Source organism: Pocillopora damicornis, chromosome 1 (assembly GCF_964200805.1).
Source record: "Pocillopora damicornis chromosome 1, jaPocDami1.2, whole genome shotgun sequence".
NCBI classification, from domain to species: domain Eukaryota; kingdom Metazoa; phylum Cnidaria; class Anthozoa; order Scleractinia; family Pocilloporidae; genus Pocillopora; species Pocillopora damicornis.
In genome coordinates this window covers 31,979,982-32,001,777 of record NC_142670.1, presented here as the reverse complement: position 1 = coordinate 32,001,777, position 21,796 = coordinate 31,979,982, and the positions used below count along the sequence as shown (strand labels likewise).

Sequence of the window (21,796 nt, the reverse complement as noted above, 5' to 3'; positions counted from 1 at the left end):
TTACACACAACGCTGAGAAATGGCGGCGAAACGATATCGCGTAATTATTTCGACAAGATTGCGTGACGAAATCGAGAAGAATCTGGGTCCAGTTTCAATTAAAACTACATGAAAAAATACAAAATTCATTGTTTTACTCCTTTACAATTCCAGAATTCTGCGGACTAATAAGTGTCAGATCATGCAGGTGCTAAAGTAAGTTGTATAGAGCAAAGAAAGCAGTTCAAGTCTTCAGTGATCATGCTGGATTTTAATAGGAACTTTCTCATTCGAAAATTATCGATGGCAATTTCCTTTGTCACGTTCGCTTTCCTGAAAACTTCGACCGCGAGCAGTGTTCCTTCTCCGATCCAGTTTCCTCCAACCATTGGTATCTCTCAAAATGAACAGTTTCCTAAGGGGCATCTTCAACCTTTGGGCTATCAGCGTGTTCCTGATGGACCCGTCAAAGAGTACTTTGACGTTCTTCGAGGTGATTTGTTTTGGGAGAAACATGTTGGTAAAGGCATTCCATTGGTGTTTCGAAAGGGAATCGGCGAATCACCCGCTTTATTTACGTGGACGGATGATTATTTAAAAGACAAATATGGAGACCTAGATGTCCTCATTGAGTTAAAACAAGAAAATCGTTCTCATCCTCCTCGAAGGATGACTATTGCGGAGTTTCTCTCTCGGTACGAGGAAGAAGATATGTATATTGTTACAGTTTTGCCTGATCCGATGAGACGAGATGTTCAGGTAAGGTAACCAACCAGAAGTAGAGGTAAACAAAAATGTTGGTTTAAAGAAGTTCACAGGTTGTTAACTATCTATTGTTTGCTTCTCGCGCCCTTGATGGCAAGAAAATTAATCTTTTTATTGCTCTAACGGAGTCGCTTACGTGTAAATCTGAAAATTTATATTGGATGAAAAACCGTCCATCCGGTATTCTACCGAAAGTGCAGTTCAAAAAAAGTATACAAAAGATTCAAAAGACACTACTTCAAGTTATAGATAGTTCATGTTTTTGTTGAAGTGATCGGTCCAATTAGGTTATTGTTAGTTAAATTTTAATTCCTGAAAGATCTAACTGCACGTAAAATACAACTGTTGCACACTTCCTGGTAAATTCGGTCTGATATTAATTTAAGAAAATACCCAGCTGATAACGTTGTCCATTGCTTCTTACTTGCTTAGTGATGAATTGATCTAACCTTTTAACTCCCAGAAGTGAATAGCCTAAAACTTCTCTCGACAATACATTAGTCAGCAAACAGGTAAAGAGAATATTCAAACTTATCAGGTAGAAGCTGCTATCTTGATCTGGAACCAAGTTCTCATAACTGATTTATAAGGAAATGTGTAGCAGCTAGAGGGGAGAATTAACATTCAGATCTTGGGAGTTAAAGGGTTAACTCAAGTTATTGTAAAAGTTACTTGTTACCCACCTCTACCAGGGGATTTATTGATTAAGTTACAAAGAAGTATTTATAAAAGAATTTAACAAACTTTCAAATATTGATAATAAAAAATGTATTGTATTTCCTCAAACAAGCTCTTAAATGCTTTTTTACATTTTCAAGGAAGGAGGGGCACTTATTTGAGGGAGGGAACTTAATCAAGGGAGCACCTATTATACTCCTAGACGGATTCCACTCTAGTTAGAGCTTAAAACATTTTGAATGAAGTGGCAATGGAAACAGGTTTTCCTAGTATCCCTACTATTTAAGAAACTAAGGGAAGAGGGGGGCACTTATTCGTGAGGGGTTCTTTCTTGACATTATTGCCTCATGGGGAGGGCACTTTTTCAGGGCAGGGTACTTATTAGGGTGTAGCACTTATTCAAGAAAAAAAACCAGTATATATATTGTCAGCTTATATTTCTCTAAAACTTCCTTGAACTCAGGTTCCAACCTGTTTGCTTTGTGGCACATTTCTTGATTATGTCCATGAAACCAATTTCTGGATGAGTTCAGGAGGAACACGATCAGTCATTCATTATGATGCAGATCATAACTTGCATTGCTTGGTAACTGGGCGCAAGGATTTTATCATGATGGAGAAAAAATACTATACAGACTTGTACTTCCTAGAGAAGGTAAATATATAAATAAAAGCTTAGAGAAATGGTAGAGTTTAAAATGTTGTTTTACACTTTGTATTCATTTTAGTCCAAAAGAGTAGAAAAAGGTGGTTATTTTTTTCAGGGCTTCTTTAATTTTCCACCATATACTCAAAGTGTTTTTCTATAACTTTCAGAATCAACATTCAGGATCAGGGTTTTCAGAAATTGACCCAAACAGGATTAACTTGTTTGAACATCCTAATGTGGCTAATGTACCATGGACCTATGCAACACTCTTGCCAGGGGACTGTATTTACATTCCAGCAGGTAAAGCCATTAGGTTGGGTGTCAAGGGTTACCAATTACTGCAGGAAGTTTGATTTCTGTGCATGAAGGAACCATCCTGTAGTACTGTATTTTACTTATTATAAAAGGGGTAAGTTGCTGAAGAAACTGTGGTGCTGCATTACTGAGGGAGTCTAATGAGATAATTTTGATTTTATCAGCAGAGTTGATGCTGAAAATTGGTGTAGAGTTTCAAAGCTGATGTGTTGAGCATTAGTCTGTCATCTGAGTGAAGGGTTAATGCTCTGACATATGGCTAATGTTTGAAATGTCAGCTATGAAACTCTCTACTGTGACCAATGTACTTTAACAACTTAGTTGATAAAACCATAATTATCTTGTCATGTCATCATAGGCCTCCCTCAAACCATGACCACCCTTAGCTTACCTAAACTTGGTAAAAGGATCATGCAAAATTACCAATAACTACTTCCCTGGAATAAATACAGCATCCAGTTAGAAGGATGATGCATAAACTCAAGGTTTACAAGAAAATAAAAAAACAAAAGTGCCACTGACACAAATCAGTAATGTAAACCATCCTTAGAAATTTTAATTTAAAAAAATGGGACAGTGAGTGAAACTTTAAACAAGCTTCTGTGCTGCATAATAATCATTTATATACAATTCATGTGGTTTGTGCAGAACAACCTCTTAGCACTTGAAAATTATTACCAACTCACTTTTTAAGATTTAACTACATCTTTTTTTCTTTCCTTCTTTTTAAATGAGTGATTTGTTACACTTATTGCATGGTAATATTTTGATAAATATTAATGAGCACTCATTTAAAATCTGAATTTTGCAATTTCATTCCCAGTATATACTTGCAAAAAAATTAGGAACCATATATACCTAATTCTTTTCAACTTTTTTCTCCTTGTAGAATACATACATCAGGTGCGGTCATATAACAGAACCATCTCAGCAACAATTCTCTTCACATCAGGACCCCTGGTGGGGGCACCTTTTGAACCCAAAGGTTGTGACAGAGAACATTTTGAATACACACCACTAAGTGAGTTGAAAGTACACTGGACATATAAAAAGGGAGACAGGCTTATTGAAATGGGTTACATGAACGTGGAGGTTCTGCGTTATAGCATACTAGCAACCATGAAGGAAAGAAATGAAGATGTTTTAAAAAAATATACATTTCTTGATCTATGGCAGCAACAAGAAGACAGAGAGGGGGACCATGATAAAGACAAACTAAGTGAAGAACCTTTTAAAATTTTTCATCAGCTTTTGGATACTGAGAGAAAAGGATTCTTGACAAAACAGGACATATTAACTATTACAAAAGAAAATCTTAAGAAAGTGGCCCGTTTACTTGATCCTCCTCATGGGCCTGTGGTAAAAGAGGAAGAAGAAAACAGCTTAAATGAAGACACAGGATCACACGAAGAACTTTAATTGATGTTGTTAAATTATCTAACTGTAAGTTAACAAAGAGAGTCACGAAAAACAGATAATCTAGCTTCTGCTTCAACTGTCAGTCTCTTCAGATGTAAAATATTCTATATACAGACTGTGCAATAAGATTTCTGTGCCCAGTGGGTACTTCCCAGCCTTAAGCTATTGTTATTTCATACAGTCCATGCTTTCACTGAGTAAAAGCTTAATTCCACCTCCTTGTGCTTACTCATCCAGGGATAAGACCTGGCAAGAATAAAAACTGCTGAAAGTCTGCAATGTGTTCGTTGTTTTAAAGTTTCGATGTTTTTACCTGAATGAGAATTACACAATTCACTTTAACACAAGTGTTTTAATGAGAAACAAAACCATTCACTTGTGATTAATATTCTACAACTATCTTTTTAAACTTTAAAGTGGCAGAAGACTCAGGCAAATACAAAGACTAAATACAATGCAACATGAGACTTAAATTGGACCATAATTTTTTTTTGCAAAAAGATTTACACTGATAGATAAATAAGTGCACTTCCATCCACCTGACACTAAAGGTTCTTCAATAATTATACATCTTTCTTAATATTTCATGTAAATCTTTTTGATATGCTTTCAGCAGTAAAAACCTAACTTTAAATAACAACTACATGTATGTTCACCCAAATGTCTTTCCTTTAACAGTCAGTCTCCAGCCTCTTAACCCTCGAACTCCCATGAGTGATTATGACAGAATTTCTCCTTACAATATCAATACAATATCAACCAGATAAGTGATGAGAATAAAGAAAAATGTCAATTTGGGCATAATAAGTTGAACCAACACTAAATTCTCTGAACTAACATTATAAGAATTGTATGGAGAATTACAAATTTGATCTGGAGTTAAAGGGTTAAAATACAATAACAGAGAGTATTCATGTTGGCAGGAAGAGCTTGTCTTTCCTTGTATATAATGGCAGTTCTCTTCATTAAGGTATATTTGAGAAGAAACTGGTTAAGGTTGAGGGTATACAGCCAACCATACTCATGAAAACACTTTTCAGCTGTCTTTTGTCATTCCGCCATAAATTCATCCAAACAGTCAAGTCCTAAACAGTGTTTTAACAAACATTTGAGTTTTTAATTATTGATCCATTCCCAGGAAACTCACCACTCCAAGCGGCACAATCTTCTTCTGGATCAATCTCATTCCATCAGCTCAAGCTAAAGGAACACAATGACAGACAAAGATAAACAAGACCGTTTTTGGCAGAGGACAGTATTCATAAAATCCCACTAACATCACTAGCTTCACTTTCCTGTTAAGATACATGTACACTGCCACTAGAAAGTGATAAACAATGTTCCCAGCTGGGGCATTTCTTTACAATTTGGTTTAAAACTGAACTGCAACACTGTAATATTTGAACCTTCATTTCTTAGGAAGTAAACTATAAATTTTAAAGAAAACGTTACATTATTGATAATAGGTATAGGAAATCGTATGAACGCGAGTGCATTTTGTGATTTATGGGCACGAGTGATGTTTTGAAAGTTCTCAAAATTGCACGAGCCGTAGGCGAGTGCAATTTGAGAACTTTCAAAACATCACGAGTGACCATAAATCACAAAATGCACGAGCAGGTTCATACGATTTTTTATTTATTATATTCTCGATTTTTTTATAATTTGGTGTTCAAATTTGGCGCTTCCCCGGTGTTTCCATGGCAACTTCTCCGTATTGCACTCTATAACCTCTATTGCACTCTATAACCTATTTATGCATTCATCATTGACCAATCAGAAACGTGATATTTTGTTGATTATATAATAAATAATGGTAAAATCCTTTGATACAGTATAAGATTTTAGTGAGGGTAATGGAAATAGTCATTAACTTACAAGATCCTCAGCATCGTCTGTATAATCATTGGCTGGACGTTCTTCCTTTTCAACAGCACCATCATGACCTTCTAAAAACTGTTAGCAAAAAACATTTTCAAGTTAATATCTGCTGATGTTTATCTGAAGAACTGAACCAGATATCAATTATAACCTAGACTGAGAGAGAATTGATAAGCATGGCAATGATGGAACTCACAGCAAAGCAAACGATCAAAAGCTGGTTAAACAGTCAGTCATTCTTAGCTTATGCTGGGCCATTGTTTGGTGAGGGTACAAAAAAAGGTAGGCAAGCATAAAACAGTGGGAAAATGGAAAAAGCTTGGCTGGCCACTTCTCCTGTGAGGAATCTTAACCATTTAACTCCCAAGATCTGATTGTTAATTCTCCCCTCTAGCTACTACACATTTCCTGGTAAATTAGTTACAAGAACTTGGTGCTAGATCAAGAGAGCAGCTTCTATCTGATAAGTTTGAATATTCTCATTACCTGTTTGCTGAAGAATGTATGGATGCTGTAAGGAGAAGTTTTATGTTAATCACTTCTGGGAGTTAAAAGGTTAATGTCTTGTCGCATTTTTTAACTCTCCCTATTAAATAGATTAATTTAAATGTACATGACTACACTGTACACTCTATGATAGCTTACCTCTTTAGCTTGATTGTCTGTGACATTACTATCTGGAGATTCAGTTTGACTAATTAAGGTTACTTCCTCTATAAAACAAAAGAAAATACTGAAATTATCATAATTGTAAACTATGGGCATCAGTAAGCTCCAAATCTCAAAATGGTAAACACAGCAAAAGCTTCTCTCAAAGCTGGGTTTTTTGCTAGAGATGGAGTTGGGATTTTAAGAACCTTAGAGCCTAGGTAAAATTTTAAAGTTCCACTCATAAGGAGACTCTTTTATAATATATATCAAGATTATGCTGCAAGGCTGAACATTTTAACACTAACAATTATATGAACTGTTTTGACTGAACAATAAAATTAATGTAATTCTTCTATTTAGTATGTAGTAAGCATCTCCTTTCTTACTTTTCACTATCAGAAGCCAAAATCTATGGCCTAATTTATTGACGATCTTCTCTTTCAACTCTTGCAAAAATGTGTTAAACATCAAAGATTCCCCAGCCTGAAAAAATCCAAACATACTTAGGGGTGAGGTAAATGAGAGCTAACCAGAGTAGTACATCATCAATAGACAGCTGACTGGTAGGAACAAAATTTGTAGGGGCTCCAAAAGATTGCACTTACAGTGGTGCATTATCATGGGGCAGAGAGAAGGAGTACCTTAAGGTTATGCTGATATTGATGCAATATATTGGGGTGGAAGCCCATCACTGTGAGGCTGATCAGGGAATCCCCTTGAAAATGTGTGAAAATAACACTGTGCCCCAATCCAATTTAGCTTATTTGAAAAACATTTCCATTGTGCACTGCACATGCAAAACTGGTGATTTTTTTTTTTTTAAATGTAAAATATTGAATTTCTTCAGTGCTTTTTTACCTTAATAGCTTCCTCTCTCAGTACATTTACACACTGAAGGGCCTTTGAATAAAACTGATCTCCAAATGCATCTAACACCAGCTGCACAATACACTCTCTCATTTGTTTGGCAGCTGCATTGTTGGAAAACATACAATGTTAAATCCTAATAAATATATTTCTGTCTTGAACATCAACAATCATTGTCCAAGTGATTGTAATTATGGTAATATTAACAAGGCAAAGCTTTCACTTCCATTTTCATGTTAATCAGAAGTGATTAACATGTGACTTCTCCCAAAAATATCTGAACAGTATCCAGCAAACAGGTAATGAGAATACTCAAAGTTGTCACTGGTAGAAATTGTTATCCTGATCTAACACCAAATTCTCATAACTAGTTTAAAAGGAAACGTGTAACAGCTGGAGGGGAGTATTGATCATTAGATACTAGGAGTTAAGAGTTAAGTTTAGATATCTGAATAAACTGTGAACAAAATTCTTAAATGATAAAGTAAATTTTGGAGAACTCGGAAAAAATCCGAGCCCCAGATGGGATTTGAACCCACGACCCTCCGTGATCTAGTCGGATGCTCTAACCACTGAGCTACTGGAGACTCTATGGTGAGCAAGGGTCAATTTTATGGGTCTTGACTGGAACCGCATCACGCGGTTACACAGCCAAGTAATTCTTGTTTGCATTTTCAACAATGTTGAGAAAAGTGATAATTAATGCAATTATATAACAATAATCATTGTCCAGTTCATTGAAAGAGTGTGAACAAGCAAGAGGAGATTTTCTAGAAAGTCTGATCTTAGATGTTGAAAGTTCATAGGAACTGAAAAAATGCAGTCTCTACCTTCATCAAACCTGTCTTCATCCCGTCTGGTGATGAGAGTACGGAAGTCTCCCACTGGATCAACTGTTCCAACCTGAACAAGCAATACTTATCAAATACAAAGTTGCACAGCTTACATATTATTAAAGTATTTATGTATTTTAATTTTTGGAGTTGTGAAATGTGCAACAGGGCAGTTTGCTTGTGGAAGTTGAAGTCAGAGTTTACTGCAGTAGAGAACTCTCTGTCTGCTCACTAATGAGTGCCAGTCTCATCTATCATGCATTTAAACTAAACACACGTACAGCATCAAAACAAGAAGATGGCATTATCATACCTTAGTGATCGACCCTCTTGCCAAACTTGCCATACTGAAGTCAGTTTCATCAAAAGCATTTGTTCTGCTGGTTGACGGTTCTCCATTTGGCTTGTCTACACTGAGGTCAAATAATGCATAGTGCAATCAATTGTCAGCTGAACATCAAAAACACTGCCTTAACAACCAATCAAATGTATACCTTTAACCAGCCCAACTTTGTCAGTTTCTTTTTTTCCAAATCTTAAGCATATTTATATTTTTGAATCCTACTGACACCTTGTGATTTTTTTTCTCTTTGTTCTTCTCAGCCATTCTGATTACTATGGTCTTGCATGGTTGTTAACCCTTAAACTCCCATGAGTGACCAAGACATATTTTCTCCTTACAATATCAGTTCAATATCAAACAGACAAGTGATGAGAATAAAGAAAAACATCAACTAGGGGTTTTTTTAAATGATCCAATACCAAATTCTCCAAACTAACACCAAAATAATTATATAGCCAACAGTTAGGAGAATTACTGTACTAATAACATCCTGGCAGTAAAAAGGTTAAGGGTGCTCAGCTGAAATGAGCTCTGACATAATAATTAATAAAAATAGATCAAACTAACAACACATTGATGTGTACATAATCATACAAAACAAGAATTAAGTAAAAGGTCACTGAAACATTACAAACGTATCAGTCATTGATGACAAGATATTTAAACCTACATTGGTTTGAATATGTGTTCAGCTGTGTACTCTTTCTTTTTTTCAATTTTTTCAAGGCGGAACATATCCTTTAGAGCAAAAAAAACAGCAACATAAACAAAATTTTCATTTAAACTGATGTAAAATAAGTTATTGAACAATTCACTTAAAAATAATTTTTCTGTTAGTACCTTTTGTTCAAGCCTTGCACACCCCCACCCCTTCCCCCCCAAAAAATAAGAAACTGAATCATAAAAGAGATTTCCTATCCCTGTTGAACTCCACAATTACTGATAGTACTTAGATTGTTCAGCATCAACTACTACAGAAATAAAGTTGCAAGATCTACATACATATTGTTTACAAAATGTATGCAAGTGACATAATATATAGGTTTAGCCAAGCCTAAAAGCGCAGCTTTTTTTTTTTTTTCCTGCACATCTCAAAGGCACAACGCCTTGACCCGGCCAGGACTAGAACTTGGGTCGTCTGACTCGGAGCCCAGTGCACTGACCACCGGACTACTGAACAAAGTACTACGGAAATAAAGTTGCAAGATATATCTACATACATATGGTTTACAAAATGTATGCAAGTGACATAAATTATATATAGATTTAGCAAAGCCTGAAAGCAGAGCTCGCATTTTTTTTTCCCACACGTCTCAAGAGCACAATGCTTTGCCCCGGCCAGGACTAGAAACCAGGTCGTCTGACTCGGAGCCCAGTGCACTGGCCACCAGACTACTGAACAAAGCCGTGGCATTGGCGTGCCCGCAGTATAGTTGACCATGCATGTTAAAACTAGCACCTTGTATGGTGGAACGGTCATACATCCAAATTTTTTTGGCTTAATGGGTTATTACTATTTTGTATAATTATGAGGCTATACTCTGCGAGCTCTGCTAAAATTTTTATATCACTGCCAAGTTCTACCAAAGAGTTTCTCACCTTAATTTTCATACACTCAGGAGCACACCTTGCTTTGAACTCTGTGCTTGGCTCCAAATAACTGCACAGGAATAGATTAATTTCACAGATCAAAAGAAAAATTCCTTCCTGTTCCTTTTCAGAATGCAAAACTCAGGAGACACTGTATGCCCCTCCTCTTTAGAATTAGCCCCCTGTTTAAATAGAATGTAAGTCCAACCATCTTTCTGAAAACTTAAGTTATTCAGTTTGAACATACACCCACCCAGAGTGACTGTAGGCATCTGATCTCTCCCTACAATATCACAGCTAGGTCAAGCATTTAAGCCCTGAGAGTAAAGGAAATGATCACCAACGAAAGGAACTCTTGATTGTTAAGCAAATTCTCCTTGTCAGCACCTTAGGAAATGTATAGAGAACAGTATGGAGAATATATATACTAATGTTAGAGTGAAAAGGGTTCAGGACTTGAAAGGATACAATAAAACCATTAAGTACCTTGCAATCACAGGATCTAAATCTGGTAATGATGGATCATCTGGGTTAAGAGCACGATGTTGAATGCACTGAAATGTACGATTTGAACACAAGAAATTAGGTTATTATTTTATAACAAGGAAGAGGAAAAGAATGGTAACATCACTAAATGGGATAAATGTAGTGATAAAAAAAACATGAATCAAACTATACATGTACCCCTTTAGATTACCTGGAAAACTCTTTGTCGAGCAGGGTTGAAAGTTCTGCTACATTTGAGTGCCTCTGTGGCCTGCCCATCCTCATTACTTAAGCAAAGGAAAAAGAGATTACTTATCAATTAAAATAAGAAGCCCTAGAAATTACTGGTAGATATCTATTGAACAATTAATTGTTCAGTCAGTGTAACTGTATATCTTTACAGGTCTTATAGGAAAGGTACATTTGATAAAGGAATGAGTTAACCCTTTACCTCCTAAAAGTGATTAACTGGTATGTTCTCTTGCAAACATGTTGCGAGAACAGAGAAGCAAATCAGTTATCTCTTGATATAGAATTAAATTCTCCTGTCTAACTTACAAGGAAATGTATGACAAGCAGTTTATAGAATAACTAATTTGATATTGGGAGTTAAAGGGTTAAATTCCTTTCATTGTTTAAAAGTTACCATATATTATCATCTACATTCCTAACAATATTTTTCCATTGACTTGTCATCAAAATAATCTTACATATCATCACAATCAATAATGGATAGTCAGTTAACCCTTTAAACCCTAAGAGCGATTAGTATCTAATTTCTCCCAACAATATCACTCCTGAATCACACATTAAGGTCATGAGAATAAAGAAAATGGTCACCAAGTAAAGAACCTTTTGATTGGATAACAAATTCTCCTTATCAGCACCTTGGGAAATGTATAAAGAACAGTGTGGAGAATATACATACTGATGTTAAGGTGTAAAGGGCTAAGAGCCACAAAATGAAGACAGCGTGGGGTTTGACACATCAACTTCAAAAAGAATGGTCACTTAAGAAATACAGTGCAGTCAGATAAACCTCAAATAAGCTATTATAATACCTAAACCATTTTGTACCAACTGAAGATAACTCACTGTTGAGCATCTGTTAAATCCATTGCAGTGATGAGATTATCCACAGCATCTTGTTGCTCTCCTAAAAAAGCAAAATGAAATACAAAAGCTTGATCAAACATTTGTTCCTATGGGTAACAATGTTATGAGAACAATATCACAAAAAAGTTTACTCCCAAGATCTGATTGTTAATTCTCCCCTCTACCTGCAACACATTTCCCTGTAACTTAGTTATTAGAATTTGGCGTTAGATGAAGACAACAACCTGTACCTGATAAGTTTGAGAATTCTCAATATCTCTTTGCTGGATAAGGTATGGATATCATAAGGAGAAGTTATATGTTAGTCACTCCTGGGAGTTAAAGGGTTAAGTCAAACATGGATCTTTTTTAATTTCACCACTGCAAGTTATTACTTGTATCAATCATCACTAACCTAAAAACAAGACCATCAGGTGATAGGTTTTCATTTTTAGCAACAAAACCCTTTTATCATCTAACCCTAAAGATCGATTAGCACCTAATTTCTCCTTACGATATCATCCCAGAATCCCACTTTTAGGTTAGGAGAGTAAAGGAAATGATCGCCAACTAAAAAAGCTCTTGATTGTGAAACAAATTCTCCTTGTCAGTACTTTAAGAAATTTATAGAGCATGGTGTGGAGAGTTTGCATACTGATGTTAGGGTGTATTAGGGTTAATCAAGATTGCCAAAACTAGAGATTTATCACATAATTGCATTCAAAGTATGGATGTACATGTACATGTATAAAACCATTTTTGATCATGAATTTTATTAACAATGCCTAATGTTGCCAATTTAATTTATATTCATCAAATTTATAACAGCATGCACTTGCCAGATGGTTCCCATTTCTTGTTAGCATCAAGGGGCGCAAAGGCAAACTGACGTAGATCTTCTAAAAATGGCAAAGCTGTGAAAAGGAGGCACTGGAGTAAAATCCAAGCAAAAAAAAGAAAATAATCAACTTAAATCATTTCACAACACTGGTATCAAACAAGAGTTTACAGTGCTTCACTGCAATATTGTTTTTATGCATATCTCAGGCAGTAACCACCATACATGTATTACTAATGAGGATTGCAACATTTCTTCAGCCAGTGAGGTACTGGAATAGAAATTCCAGGTGCAATTAAATTTGTTTAACATTTTTTTTAAACTTTCCATAGCAACCATGGATCAATATCAGTATCTGGGCAACTGGCCACCCACCTCTCCCCTAACCCAACAACAGTCAACAGTCAACAACAGTCAATTGTTGGGTTAGGGGAGGGGTAGGTGGGCAGTTGCCCAGATACTGATATTGATCCACAACCACAATAGATACAACTTGGCCCACTGAGCAGTTAAAAGGAAAAAGACGTCTACCTCATAGTCCTGTTTAATGTGTGGAGCCAAGAAGCCCAGCTTGGGTGGAGCATTTTTCACTCTGCAATATCTTACAATTGCAACAGTGTTCAGCTCATACATGCCATTTATCAGCGCTGAGAGTGCAACTGCAGCATGCTAAATACAAAAAATATATTTCATTACTGAATTGGTAATTTACATGTTAATTAGGGTACTAACTGGATAATTGGATGTTGAGAGTAGCTGCTAATAACACTGAAGGTCTAATCATATACATGTAAATACCCTAAATCTTCATCTCCCAAGATGTCAAATTCCATTGGAGTTCTGTGCCCAAAAATTTTTTCTTTTCCTTTCTAAATGGCCAAATGATTGTTAAATATGGCAGATCAGTCATCACAAACTTTCATGCAGATAATGGATGGAAATCAAAGGATCATTAGCTTTTAATACAATCATAGTAGATTCTTATTACAATCTGCATAGTATATCAATTCATGAGTTCACCAGACAGTCACTTTGGATTTTTTTAATTTCATGAAGTCTTAAAGTTTAATTACCTGATCACCTGGCTGTGGAACAAAGGCTATTACATTGTCTCCAACATACTGATATCTCTGGACCTGTGGAATTGCATGTTACGTTATTATATACTGCTACTGACATACACTGTACCCTCATATATTCAGTCATATGGTGTTTCCTCAATTAACCCTTTACCTCCCATTAGTGACCAAGATAAAATTTCTCCTTACAATCTCAATACAATATCAAGCACAGAAGCAATGAGAATAAAATAAAATATCAATGTAGGAGATTATGAATTGATCCAATACCAAATTCTCCAAATTGACATCATAAGAATAGCATGGCAGACAGTGAGGAGAATTACTAATGAGATCTTGGGAATTAAAGGGTTAAGTTCCCATGCTCTAATAAGCACCTTCTCTCAAATAAGCACTCAGTTCAATGTCAAACAACTGCCCCCATTAAATAACCACCCCCCTCTCTCCCTCACTTTCTTAATAGTAGGGATAAATGGAAAACCTGTTTCCATTGCAACTTTATCTAGAACTTTTTAAAGCTTCAACTACAGCAGAATCAGTACAGGAGAACAATCAGCACCCTCCTTGATCAAGCACCCTCCTGCCCATGAGGGACCCCACCCCTTTCAGTCAAAATTTTAAATAAGCCCCTAGGCACTTATTCCAGGAAATAGAGTACATCCATAAGAAATGAAGAAATAAAGGAAAGTATACAATGCTACAAAAATCATTCTGTTGATATCTTAGAGCATATCCCCATTTTGACATTATTTTACATGAAAGATTGATATTCTCAGTGTTAAAATACAAGATATACTGTAGATAAACAAATCAAGAGAGAAATTGCAATTACAGGTATACAAAATGGTTGTTACTTTTTAAATTTCTATTTTATGATCAAATTAGTACATTTCCTTTTTTGATTAGTTGTTTGTTCATTCGAGTTGACTTTTCCTAACATGGTTCTTAATTCTGTCATCAGCACTTACATTTTCATTGGAAGTGAAACAGAGTAAGGATAAACATCTTTCTGTGGGAAGTTTCATGCTGTCTTTGTCAATTTTGGTCAAGGGAACCAATGTCTTTCCATACCGGTACCCTATTTGATAACAAGTAAATAATTATTTATATTAATAGCACTTATGATCAAAATTATACCATTTCATAGAAAAGGTTGTGGTTATTCATTGTGGTGAATAACTACAAGAGCTAAGTTTTTTCGTTTGTCTCATGATGTGGTCATGTGTGATGTAGATCATTAACCTTGTCGCCTGAAGAAGACTAGCAGTATACAGTCGAAAGGTCGCGATCTACATCACACGTGACTGCATCGTGAGACAAAGGAAAAAACTTAGCTTTTATTTATTTTTATACCATTTTTATGACATGAAGCTCCTGGTAAAAAAAAAGAGAAAAAAATAAAACACTCTGCTTAAAGAAGTAATTAAATACATGTAGTTACTGATCTTCAAATTTCAACCCCCCCCCTTTGAAATAAGCTATCCTTTGAATACCTCCCCTCCGATTTTCACTGAACAGATGCCCCCCTTAAAGAAGCAGCCAATGTTTTCTGATAGGCAGAGGATTCCTTTGCTGAACTAGTTGTAGGAAGTGCTTTTATTTGGTATTTTGGTATTTTCAATTTGAGAACAAGTACCACAACTAAAATTTTAGGATCAGCATTGAGTAAAAATTAAAAAAAACAAATGTCCCCACCAAAAAAAGTCACAATCTCACCCTCACAAATGTTCCCATACATTCTGAAGTAGGCTGAACAAAAACTTCAAAGAAATGGGCTACTAATGGTTTGATTTTTGTTCTCAAGTTGTTGAGCCTAGAGAAAGTAAGCAGAGATTCTGCTTGACAGAAATGGTGAATTTCATCTCAGTTTTAGGCTCTCACTGAAACCTTTAATACCAAATCACGCACCCCTCATAAAAAAGCCCCTCTCCCTCCTTCAACCCCTCCTAGTGCCACTGCAAGGATTTATAAGCAGGTATTAAAAAAACATTTGTGTCAGAGTTATACCTTGGGCTACATTTTCTTTGTCAACTTCAGTATCATCTTCATCAATCAAGTGATATGACCGTTGCATCTGTACTTCCATTGTGTCAGGGTTAGGAGACATTTGAGAAACAGCTGACAACTTCTTCCAGGGTGGTAACTTCTCCTCCCTTACCTTCAGATAATTCAAAGAGCTAAAGTTATTCTAGGACAAAAATACAGTTGTAGCATTTTCAATTCATCATGTTGAAATCTACTGATGGGTCAATTGACTGGGGATAAAGAGAACAGATCAAAGCCCTGCATGACTTTTTTATGCTTGGTCAAATAATCTCACCATGTTTCACAGGGAATGCAAGAAAATTTGACATGAGTTTAAGGCTTCTCTCCTTGCATCTCTTCAATTGCAGATTAAACCAGCTTCTTTGCTTCAATAGCAGGTAGGTGTCTGGGGTTATAGGTGCAAAACTCATATGCCCAACATACAGTGCATGAGTAACAACAATTCCAGACACCTGTCAACACTGATTGGATAAGTGCAATGAGCAAAAACAGGATAGGGTGAGATGAGGTACATGTCCTGCAGTATGGGGGAAAACAATCCCTAAAAATCCATTAAGGACTGATGGAAAACAAATGATACAAAGCTGCTTGAAAATTCAAACTTTCAGTGGTGATGTAAAGTACTGTCAACATTCCACATAATGCTGTACTTTTTGTATTAACTGTTAGCCAGAAGAGCCTGCTAATCATAGCTAAATGCTGGTCACATTGATAAATTATCATTAAAAAAAATAACAATAATAAAATATCTTTTCTTTACCCTATTGTACCCATAAACATTTATTTTCAGCTGAGAGCCAATCTCCAGAGGTCCTCTAAACACAGTGGTTTGTTTGATTGATCTTGTCTGGAAAAAGCTCAGCATCGGTAGAACATGACTTTAAAAAAAATTTTAAAAAAAAATTATTTTTCATTATCTAGCACAATCATATGATATATCATAGCTCTGCATTAACCTTAAAAAAAATTATTATGGTGTAATAATACCTAAAGGAATATGTCTCGCCATCTAAAGCCTCCAACATTTGTCTCATACAGTTTTCCCCTGCCACCTGCATGGAGAAAAATAAGACACAGTATATATATTAGTAAACTATTGGGCCATTTAAATTTACTGTCTTGTAGTTAGTTGCCAAGCTTTTGATTTGGAGTGTGGCTAAACGTGACCTTGTTATGGTAGAGACCAGTATCTGTTTAGCATGATAACAACATAACTTACATTTGAAAGAAGCAACTTATCTTTCATAATAAGGTCACCCTTAGCCTCACTCTTGTTTAAAGCCTTGGCAACTAAGCACGCAACTGTAAAATGGACATTGCCACGATTTACGTAATACCCTGTACATCAGTAATAAATAGCAATTGCATACCATTCTATTAAAGATTTTAAATTATCTATGAGTAATTTTATTTCAAATCTGTATTGTTGAAAATAACCCTTCAAGTTCATTGTACAATCAGAAAAATTTCAATTCATTCACTCCAAGAAATGATCAAAAAGGAAAACCTCTTCACAATATTGCTATCAATGTTTTCTAGCAAAACGGTGATGGTAACATTTTTTTTTTTTAATTAATGAACTTTATTCTATGGCAAGATAGAAAAATATTAACTGTGGAATTTGTTTGATTTAACACCAAATTCTCAAAGCTTAAATTATTAGAGATGAAAGACAGAGAGTGGAGAATTTATATTCAGATGTTAGGTATGAAATGGTTTAAACCTGCTGTGGTGTTCTTTCTTTTCTGTGATCTGGAACTGAAGTTGAAGGTCCACTTCCATCTGTGGCACAAGTTCTCTCATCTTCATCATTATAAAGATCAGGTCCTCTGAGAAGAGCATGTGCATGTCGGTAAATTCATTTATTAATAAGAGAATTCAAATCCAAATTATAGTTTCTTTACTTTCTTCTGTCAATATAACCCATTCTACCTCAGTGTCATCCTGTCTGCTTGTATTTGTTATGCACTAACAGAGGTCACACAATTTTCATGCAGCAAAGAGGACACAGGGATTTTACATTTGTGGAGACAAACTTTTGCCATGAGAGATGACCAAAATGTTTATTATAAACATCCTTTTCACTTGTTTGTACATTACTGGTTAAAAGAAAGTTGATAGTCTTGACCTGTAACTCAATCCTTGATTCTCAAAACTACCAAGAATCAAGAATTGAGAATTGAGGATTAGAAACTATCGAGAATCTAGAATCAAGGATCAAGATGCTCAAATAAACTTTTCAAGGATCTCGATCTGCAGTTGACAAATGACAAAGCCTTTAATTGACACATGGCTCCTCTTTAAACAGACATATTGCACACATGCAAATTTTCATATCCAAGTTTTTCTAGAATAATTTGAGAATCAAGTTTTGAGGGTTTGTCAACATACTTTTGAACAATACTGTACAACTATGCCATCTTCAATTCCACCATTGCAAATTAGTGATTAAAAACAAGCATCTTGTATATTTATCATGCAATGTTAGGTTGTAAGCAACAGTTTCATGCTCACATTAATGTCAAGTGGACTTGCAAGCTTTTGAGGCCTTCTGTGATGGTCTCCAGCTGATCGTTTCCAAATGGTGAACCAAGGTCACTGAATAAATATATCTTTTTTTCACACTTCTTTCCTCTGAAAGGAAAAATTAAATTATCTTCCTTTAAAATGTAATTCAGAAAATTTGGATCATTTTGTATTTTTTCTTTTCATATCTTTTCTTAACTCTTTAACTCCCAAGATCTCATTAGTAATTCTCCTTACTGTCTGCCATACAGTTCTTGTGATGTTAGTTTGGAGAATTTGGTATTGGATCAACTGGTAATCCCCTAATTAAGATTTTTCTTAGTTTATTCTCAATACTTGTCTGCTTGATATTGTACTGATATTGTAAGGAGAAATTCTGTATTGGTCACTCATGGGAGTTAAAGGGTTAAGATGCCAAAGCAGAAATAACATTTTTGATTCTTTCTAATTCTTACACTGTCTGTTCTCGCAACAAATCCACACCAACCACGATGGCATCAATGACTAAACAAAAGTTAAGGTCAAACATTTAACATTGAAAAAGTTCCGCATGAAATCTATACTAAATATTATATACCTATTACTGACCAAGTTTGAGATCCTTGCTGCAAGCACCAAGTGTGCAGCAATAAATCCAAGTGGGAAAAACAAGGTTCTGTAACTTACAGTGGACTGTGAAAATGAGGTTAGTAAATTATTAAATTTATTACATCTCTAGGTTTAGATAGAGGAGGAAAGTTTCAATTCAAACAACAATTTGAAGTAAACAGGCTGCACAGTGAAATACCGCCTGCTACATGTAAATTGACCAATCATAGTAAACATTCTACATTCTGACTGAGTGATACAATTACTGTATTATAAAAATAACTTCTATAATACCATAATTTATCAGTTAAAAAAAATTGATTTCATGCTACAATTGCCTGTTTAACTAATATATCACAGATGACATTCAAATGTGGTCAGAACAAAACAATTGCACAAGAACAACATCTGCCTGTGTCACCTACATTCTTTTCACAATGACACACAGAAATTATTTAAAAAGTTTGTTTCTGTTTCCTGCCTTGCAACAAATCACACAAACAATTAAAGTGGTGTGGATTTGTTTGATCAGCTATACAGTAGATCTACATGTCATGTAAAACATTAAAAATGCAGAAATAGTAACAATATTTTGTCAGTTTGCAAGGATACAGTCTGTTTCAACATTACCTGCAATAGAAACACTCTTACTGTAAGTGTAAATTGAAACATCTTATATAATATACAGACAAAACTCACTTAAAAAGGCATTTCTACTTACACCCCAAGGAGAAATCAAACTTGATTATGAAAGCGATCTTCACAGTAATGAACACAACTTAAGCAATAGTGAAAAGAAGGCCTGAAAAAAAAAATTCAGGCCTGTACGGGATTTGAACCAATGACCTCTACGATACTGGTGCAGTGCTCTACCAACTGAGCTAACAAGCCAACTGGGAGCTGGTCACTGTGTTGGTTCCAAATAAAAAGAAATCATATCAAACTAAAACACACAAAAATGTCACTTACCAGGGGTTATCTGATCATGGATAAAACGAAGCAGTTCTAAATCAGGCAAACCAAGTCTGCGAGCCACAGTGATATTCTCATATTCCCCATCACTTTCATTCAATTGGTTTGATGTTCCTGTGAACAAATAATATTTAATATCAATCTCAAATCATTGTCATTATGAATTATCGTAACCATCCAAAAGTAATGGCCCGGTTATACAGGCTGTGTTTTTTTACAAATAATAACAAAAACAATAGTAATAATAATGATGATGAAAATGATAATTACAATAACAATCCTCATGCACAGAACCTTCTGTCTCATAAATTCATGCATGTAAATGAAAAAATGGCAGATCAATCATTTGAAAGTTCCAGAAAGCAAACTTTAAGAAATCAAGAAATTGAACTGCAACATGCACATACCTTCAGTACCAAACAGAACTAAAGCAAATTCATCTTTTGTATTTGCAAACATCTGAAATGAAAAATAACTGTAAGGACTTTGCTTTCAGTGGAAAATCACTTGAAATATTTTGCATAGTATGGATCATTTGCCTCAGTTCTTGAACATGCCAACTGAGTAAATACATGTATCTCAGGTACCTTTTGTAAGAAAGGGCTCCAAGTTCCCTTTTTCAAAAAGTTGCCTTTTCACAAGCTTCAGCTGTAAAATGGTCGCCATAGTAATAAAAAAATCATCATACCATTGGAAGGAAACTTCATGTTGCATTACCAAGGTTTGTACGTTTAATAGTTCAACCAAACATCGATAGACTTTTCAATTTTTTTTTTTGTCAGTTGGTTATCTATTTTAAGTTGAAATCTTGGTTGTCAAATATATTTTTCACTTGCCATGGCCACCAAAACGGTTGTAATTTGGAGTGCTTTAGAGAAAAGGGCTGCTTAAAGTTGGTGCAAAGACCATCAGTGTCCACAAAGAATACTGACAACAACTAATGGACGATACGTAAAGCATAAATTAATACGTACCTTTCTTTGTACAATCATGTTGACAGCCTTGACTGATATCTCAAGTGAGGTGGAATGGCCAGGGGCGGCCTGACACATCGAAGGGCCCACATCCAAAATAATAACAACAGCATCCTTAGTGACACACAAAAAATAAAGAATTATTCTTTGTGACTCTTTCGAAACTCATACTAATGCTGCATGAATCAAAAATAGTAGATCACCTTCGGGACTAAGGATTCTTTTCAGAATGGTGTAGGGTAATATTGGAGTATTTCTCTTTAACTTTCTTGGGAATTTCAAGAGAGTAATTTGGAGTTTAAGGTATCGGGAGTGAAGAAAAAGATCCACCCGTTGATAGGAAAAAACAAGAAATGACTATCACATAAATTCTGCATTTCTTTCATGAAGTGGACATGTACTTCAGTCAAATCAAATGAAAATACAGGGAATCTGAGTGCAAATGAAACATGTTCAGAAGTTCACCAACGAGTCGAACGACTGATCGCGAGAATCAAAAGGAATCTATTGCAATCCAGATCAGAAGATCCTCATCGCCCCGATCATGCGTTTCTTTGCAGCAGCTAAGATGGTCTGCGTGGTGTTCTACACATAGTCATACTCTCGATAACCTCACAATGAATCCCAACTATGGAAACCAGTTTATCTCTCTCATAAAGTAACAGAAGTTCTGCGCGTAAAGGGAACTAACCCACTCCCACAGGTTTCCGATTTAATTGAAACAAAGTGAAAGATCGATTGGAACTTATATTTTCAGGGATTTAGGCGCCCACTAGATGGGTGAAACGCAAAGAGAGCCTAAAAAATAGAAAATTTCGAGCTAAGAAAACAAAGTTACCAACCTTCGCAGCCGCCATTTTGTAAATGTTGACGTCACATGATCCGGTCTGAACTTGCCTGGTATATTTTCCCGCCAAATCGAGTTACCCCGTGGCATCCCCCGTGAAAAATGCTTTAGTTTGCTCCATAAGGGATCCAGACAAGAATGAATTTTTAAGTCTTCCAACATGTGTTTTCATCGCATAACAATTAACCGAGAAACGACCAGCAAAATTTCAAAAGTGAGAGAAATAAAGAAAGTGCTAGACAACAAAAATGAATAAATGAAGAACTGAATAATTAATTTTTAATTAAATCAATTTAGCACTCCTAGGTAGAGATGTTTATTCTGTAGAAAACATCCGGGACAGTTTGTAGCTTTGCCGGGCTCCGTCGATTGCTA

The 21,796-nt window shown here is 35.5% G+C and overlaps 3 protein-coding genes and 1 non-coding gene across 4 annotated transcripts in view; 2 read left to right on the top strand and 2 right to left on the bottom strand.

Annotated features, from left to right (window-relative positions):
• The window catches only part of LOC149053332 (uromodulin-like), a 67,192-nt gene that overhangs the window by 25,005 nt on the left and 20,391 nt on the right, over positions 1–21,796 (top strand). The gene's annotated exons all lie outside the window — the stretch shown is intronic.
• On the top strand, positions 76–4,078 carry LOC149053336 (bifunctional peptidase and arginyl-hydroxylase JMJD5-like). The gene is made up of 4 exons (XM_089189925.1): positions 76–738; positions 1,886–2,077; positions 2,239–2,371; positions 3,276–4,078. The coding sequence occupies exons 1-4, from the start codon at positions 241–243 to the stop codon at positions 3,803–3,805; spliced, it is 1,353 nt and encodes a 450-aa protein (XP_089046051.1). The 5' UTR covers positions 76–240; the 3' UTR covers positions 3,806–4,078.
• On the bottom strand, positions 2,918–21,544 carry LOC113673067 (DNA repair protein Ku80). The gene is made up of 28 exons (XM_089189720.1): positions 21,417–21,544; positions 20,575–20,688; positions 20,008–20,059; positions 19,598–19,714; positions 19,241–19,258; positions 18,496–18,544; positions 18,029–18,148; positions 17,238–17,343; positions 16,502–16,566; positions 16,275–16,392; positions 15,476–15,626; positions 14,437–14,546; positions 13,463–13,525; positions 12,921–13,058; positions 12,391–12,481; positions 11,552–11,612; positions 10,668–10,743; positions 10,457–10,524; positions 9,980–10,040; positions 9,051–9,118; positions 8,351–8,450; positions 8,035–8,107; positions 7,196–7,308; positions 6,724–6,820; positions 6,332–6,399; positions 5,684–5,761; positions 4,953–5,005; positions 2,918–3,740 (listed from the first exon to the last, which is right to left on the bottom strand). Exons 1-27 carry the CDS (start codon positions 21,429–21,431, stop codon positions 4,988–4,990), a joined length of 2,208 nt encoding a protein of 735 aa, XP_089045846.1. The 5' UTR covers positions 21,432–21,544; the 3' UTR covers positions 2,918–3,740; positions 4,953–4,987.
• Trnas-aga (transfer RNA serine (anticodon AGA)) lies at positions 7,719–7,792 on the bottom strand. The gene has a single exon. It is a non-coding gene; the product is annotated as a tRNA-Ser (tRNA).

Coding starts and splice junctions, on each gene's coding strand:
- LOC149053336 (XM_089189925.1), top strand. CDS start 241: ATGCTGGATTTTAATAGGAACTTTCTCATTCGAAAATTATCGATGGCA. Junction 2,078..2,238: donor ACTTGTACTTCCTAGAGAAG/GTAAATATATAA, acceptor TATAACTTTCAG/AATCAACATTCAGGATCAGG. Junction 2,372..3,275: donor CTGTATTTACATTCCAGCAG/GTAAAGCCATTA, acceptor TTCTCCTTGTAG/AATACATACATCAGGTGCGG.
- LOC113673067 (XM_089189720.1), bottom strand. Junction 12,482..12,920: donor ACATTAAACAGGACTATGAG/GTAGACGTCTTT, acceptor ATTTTACTCCAG/TGCCTCCTTTTCACAGCTTT. Junction 6,400..6,723: donor TTGGCTTCTGATAGTGAAAA/GTAAGAAAGGAG, acceptor TTTGTTTTATAG/AGGAAGTAACCTTAATTAGT.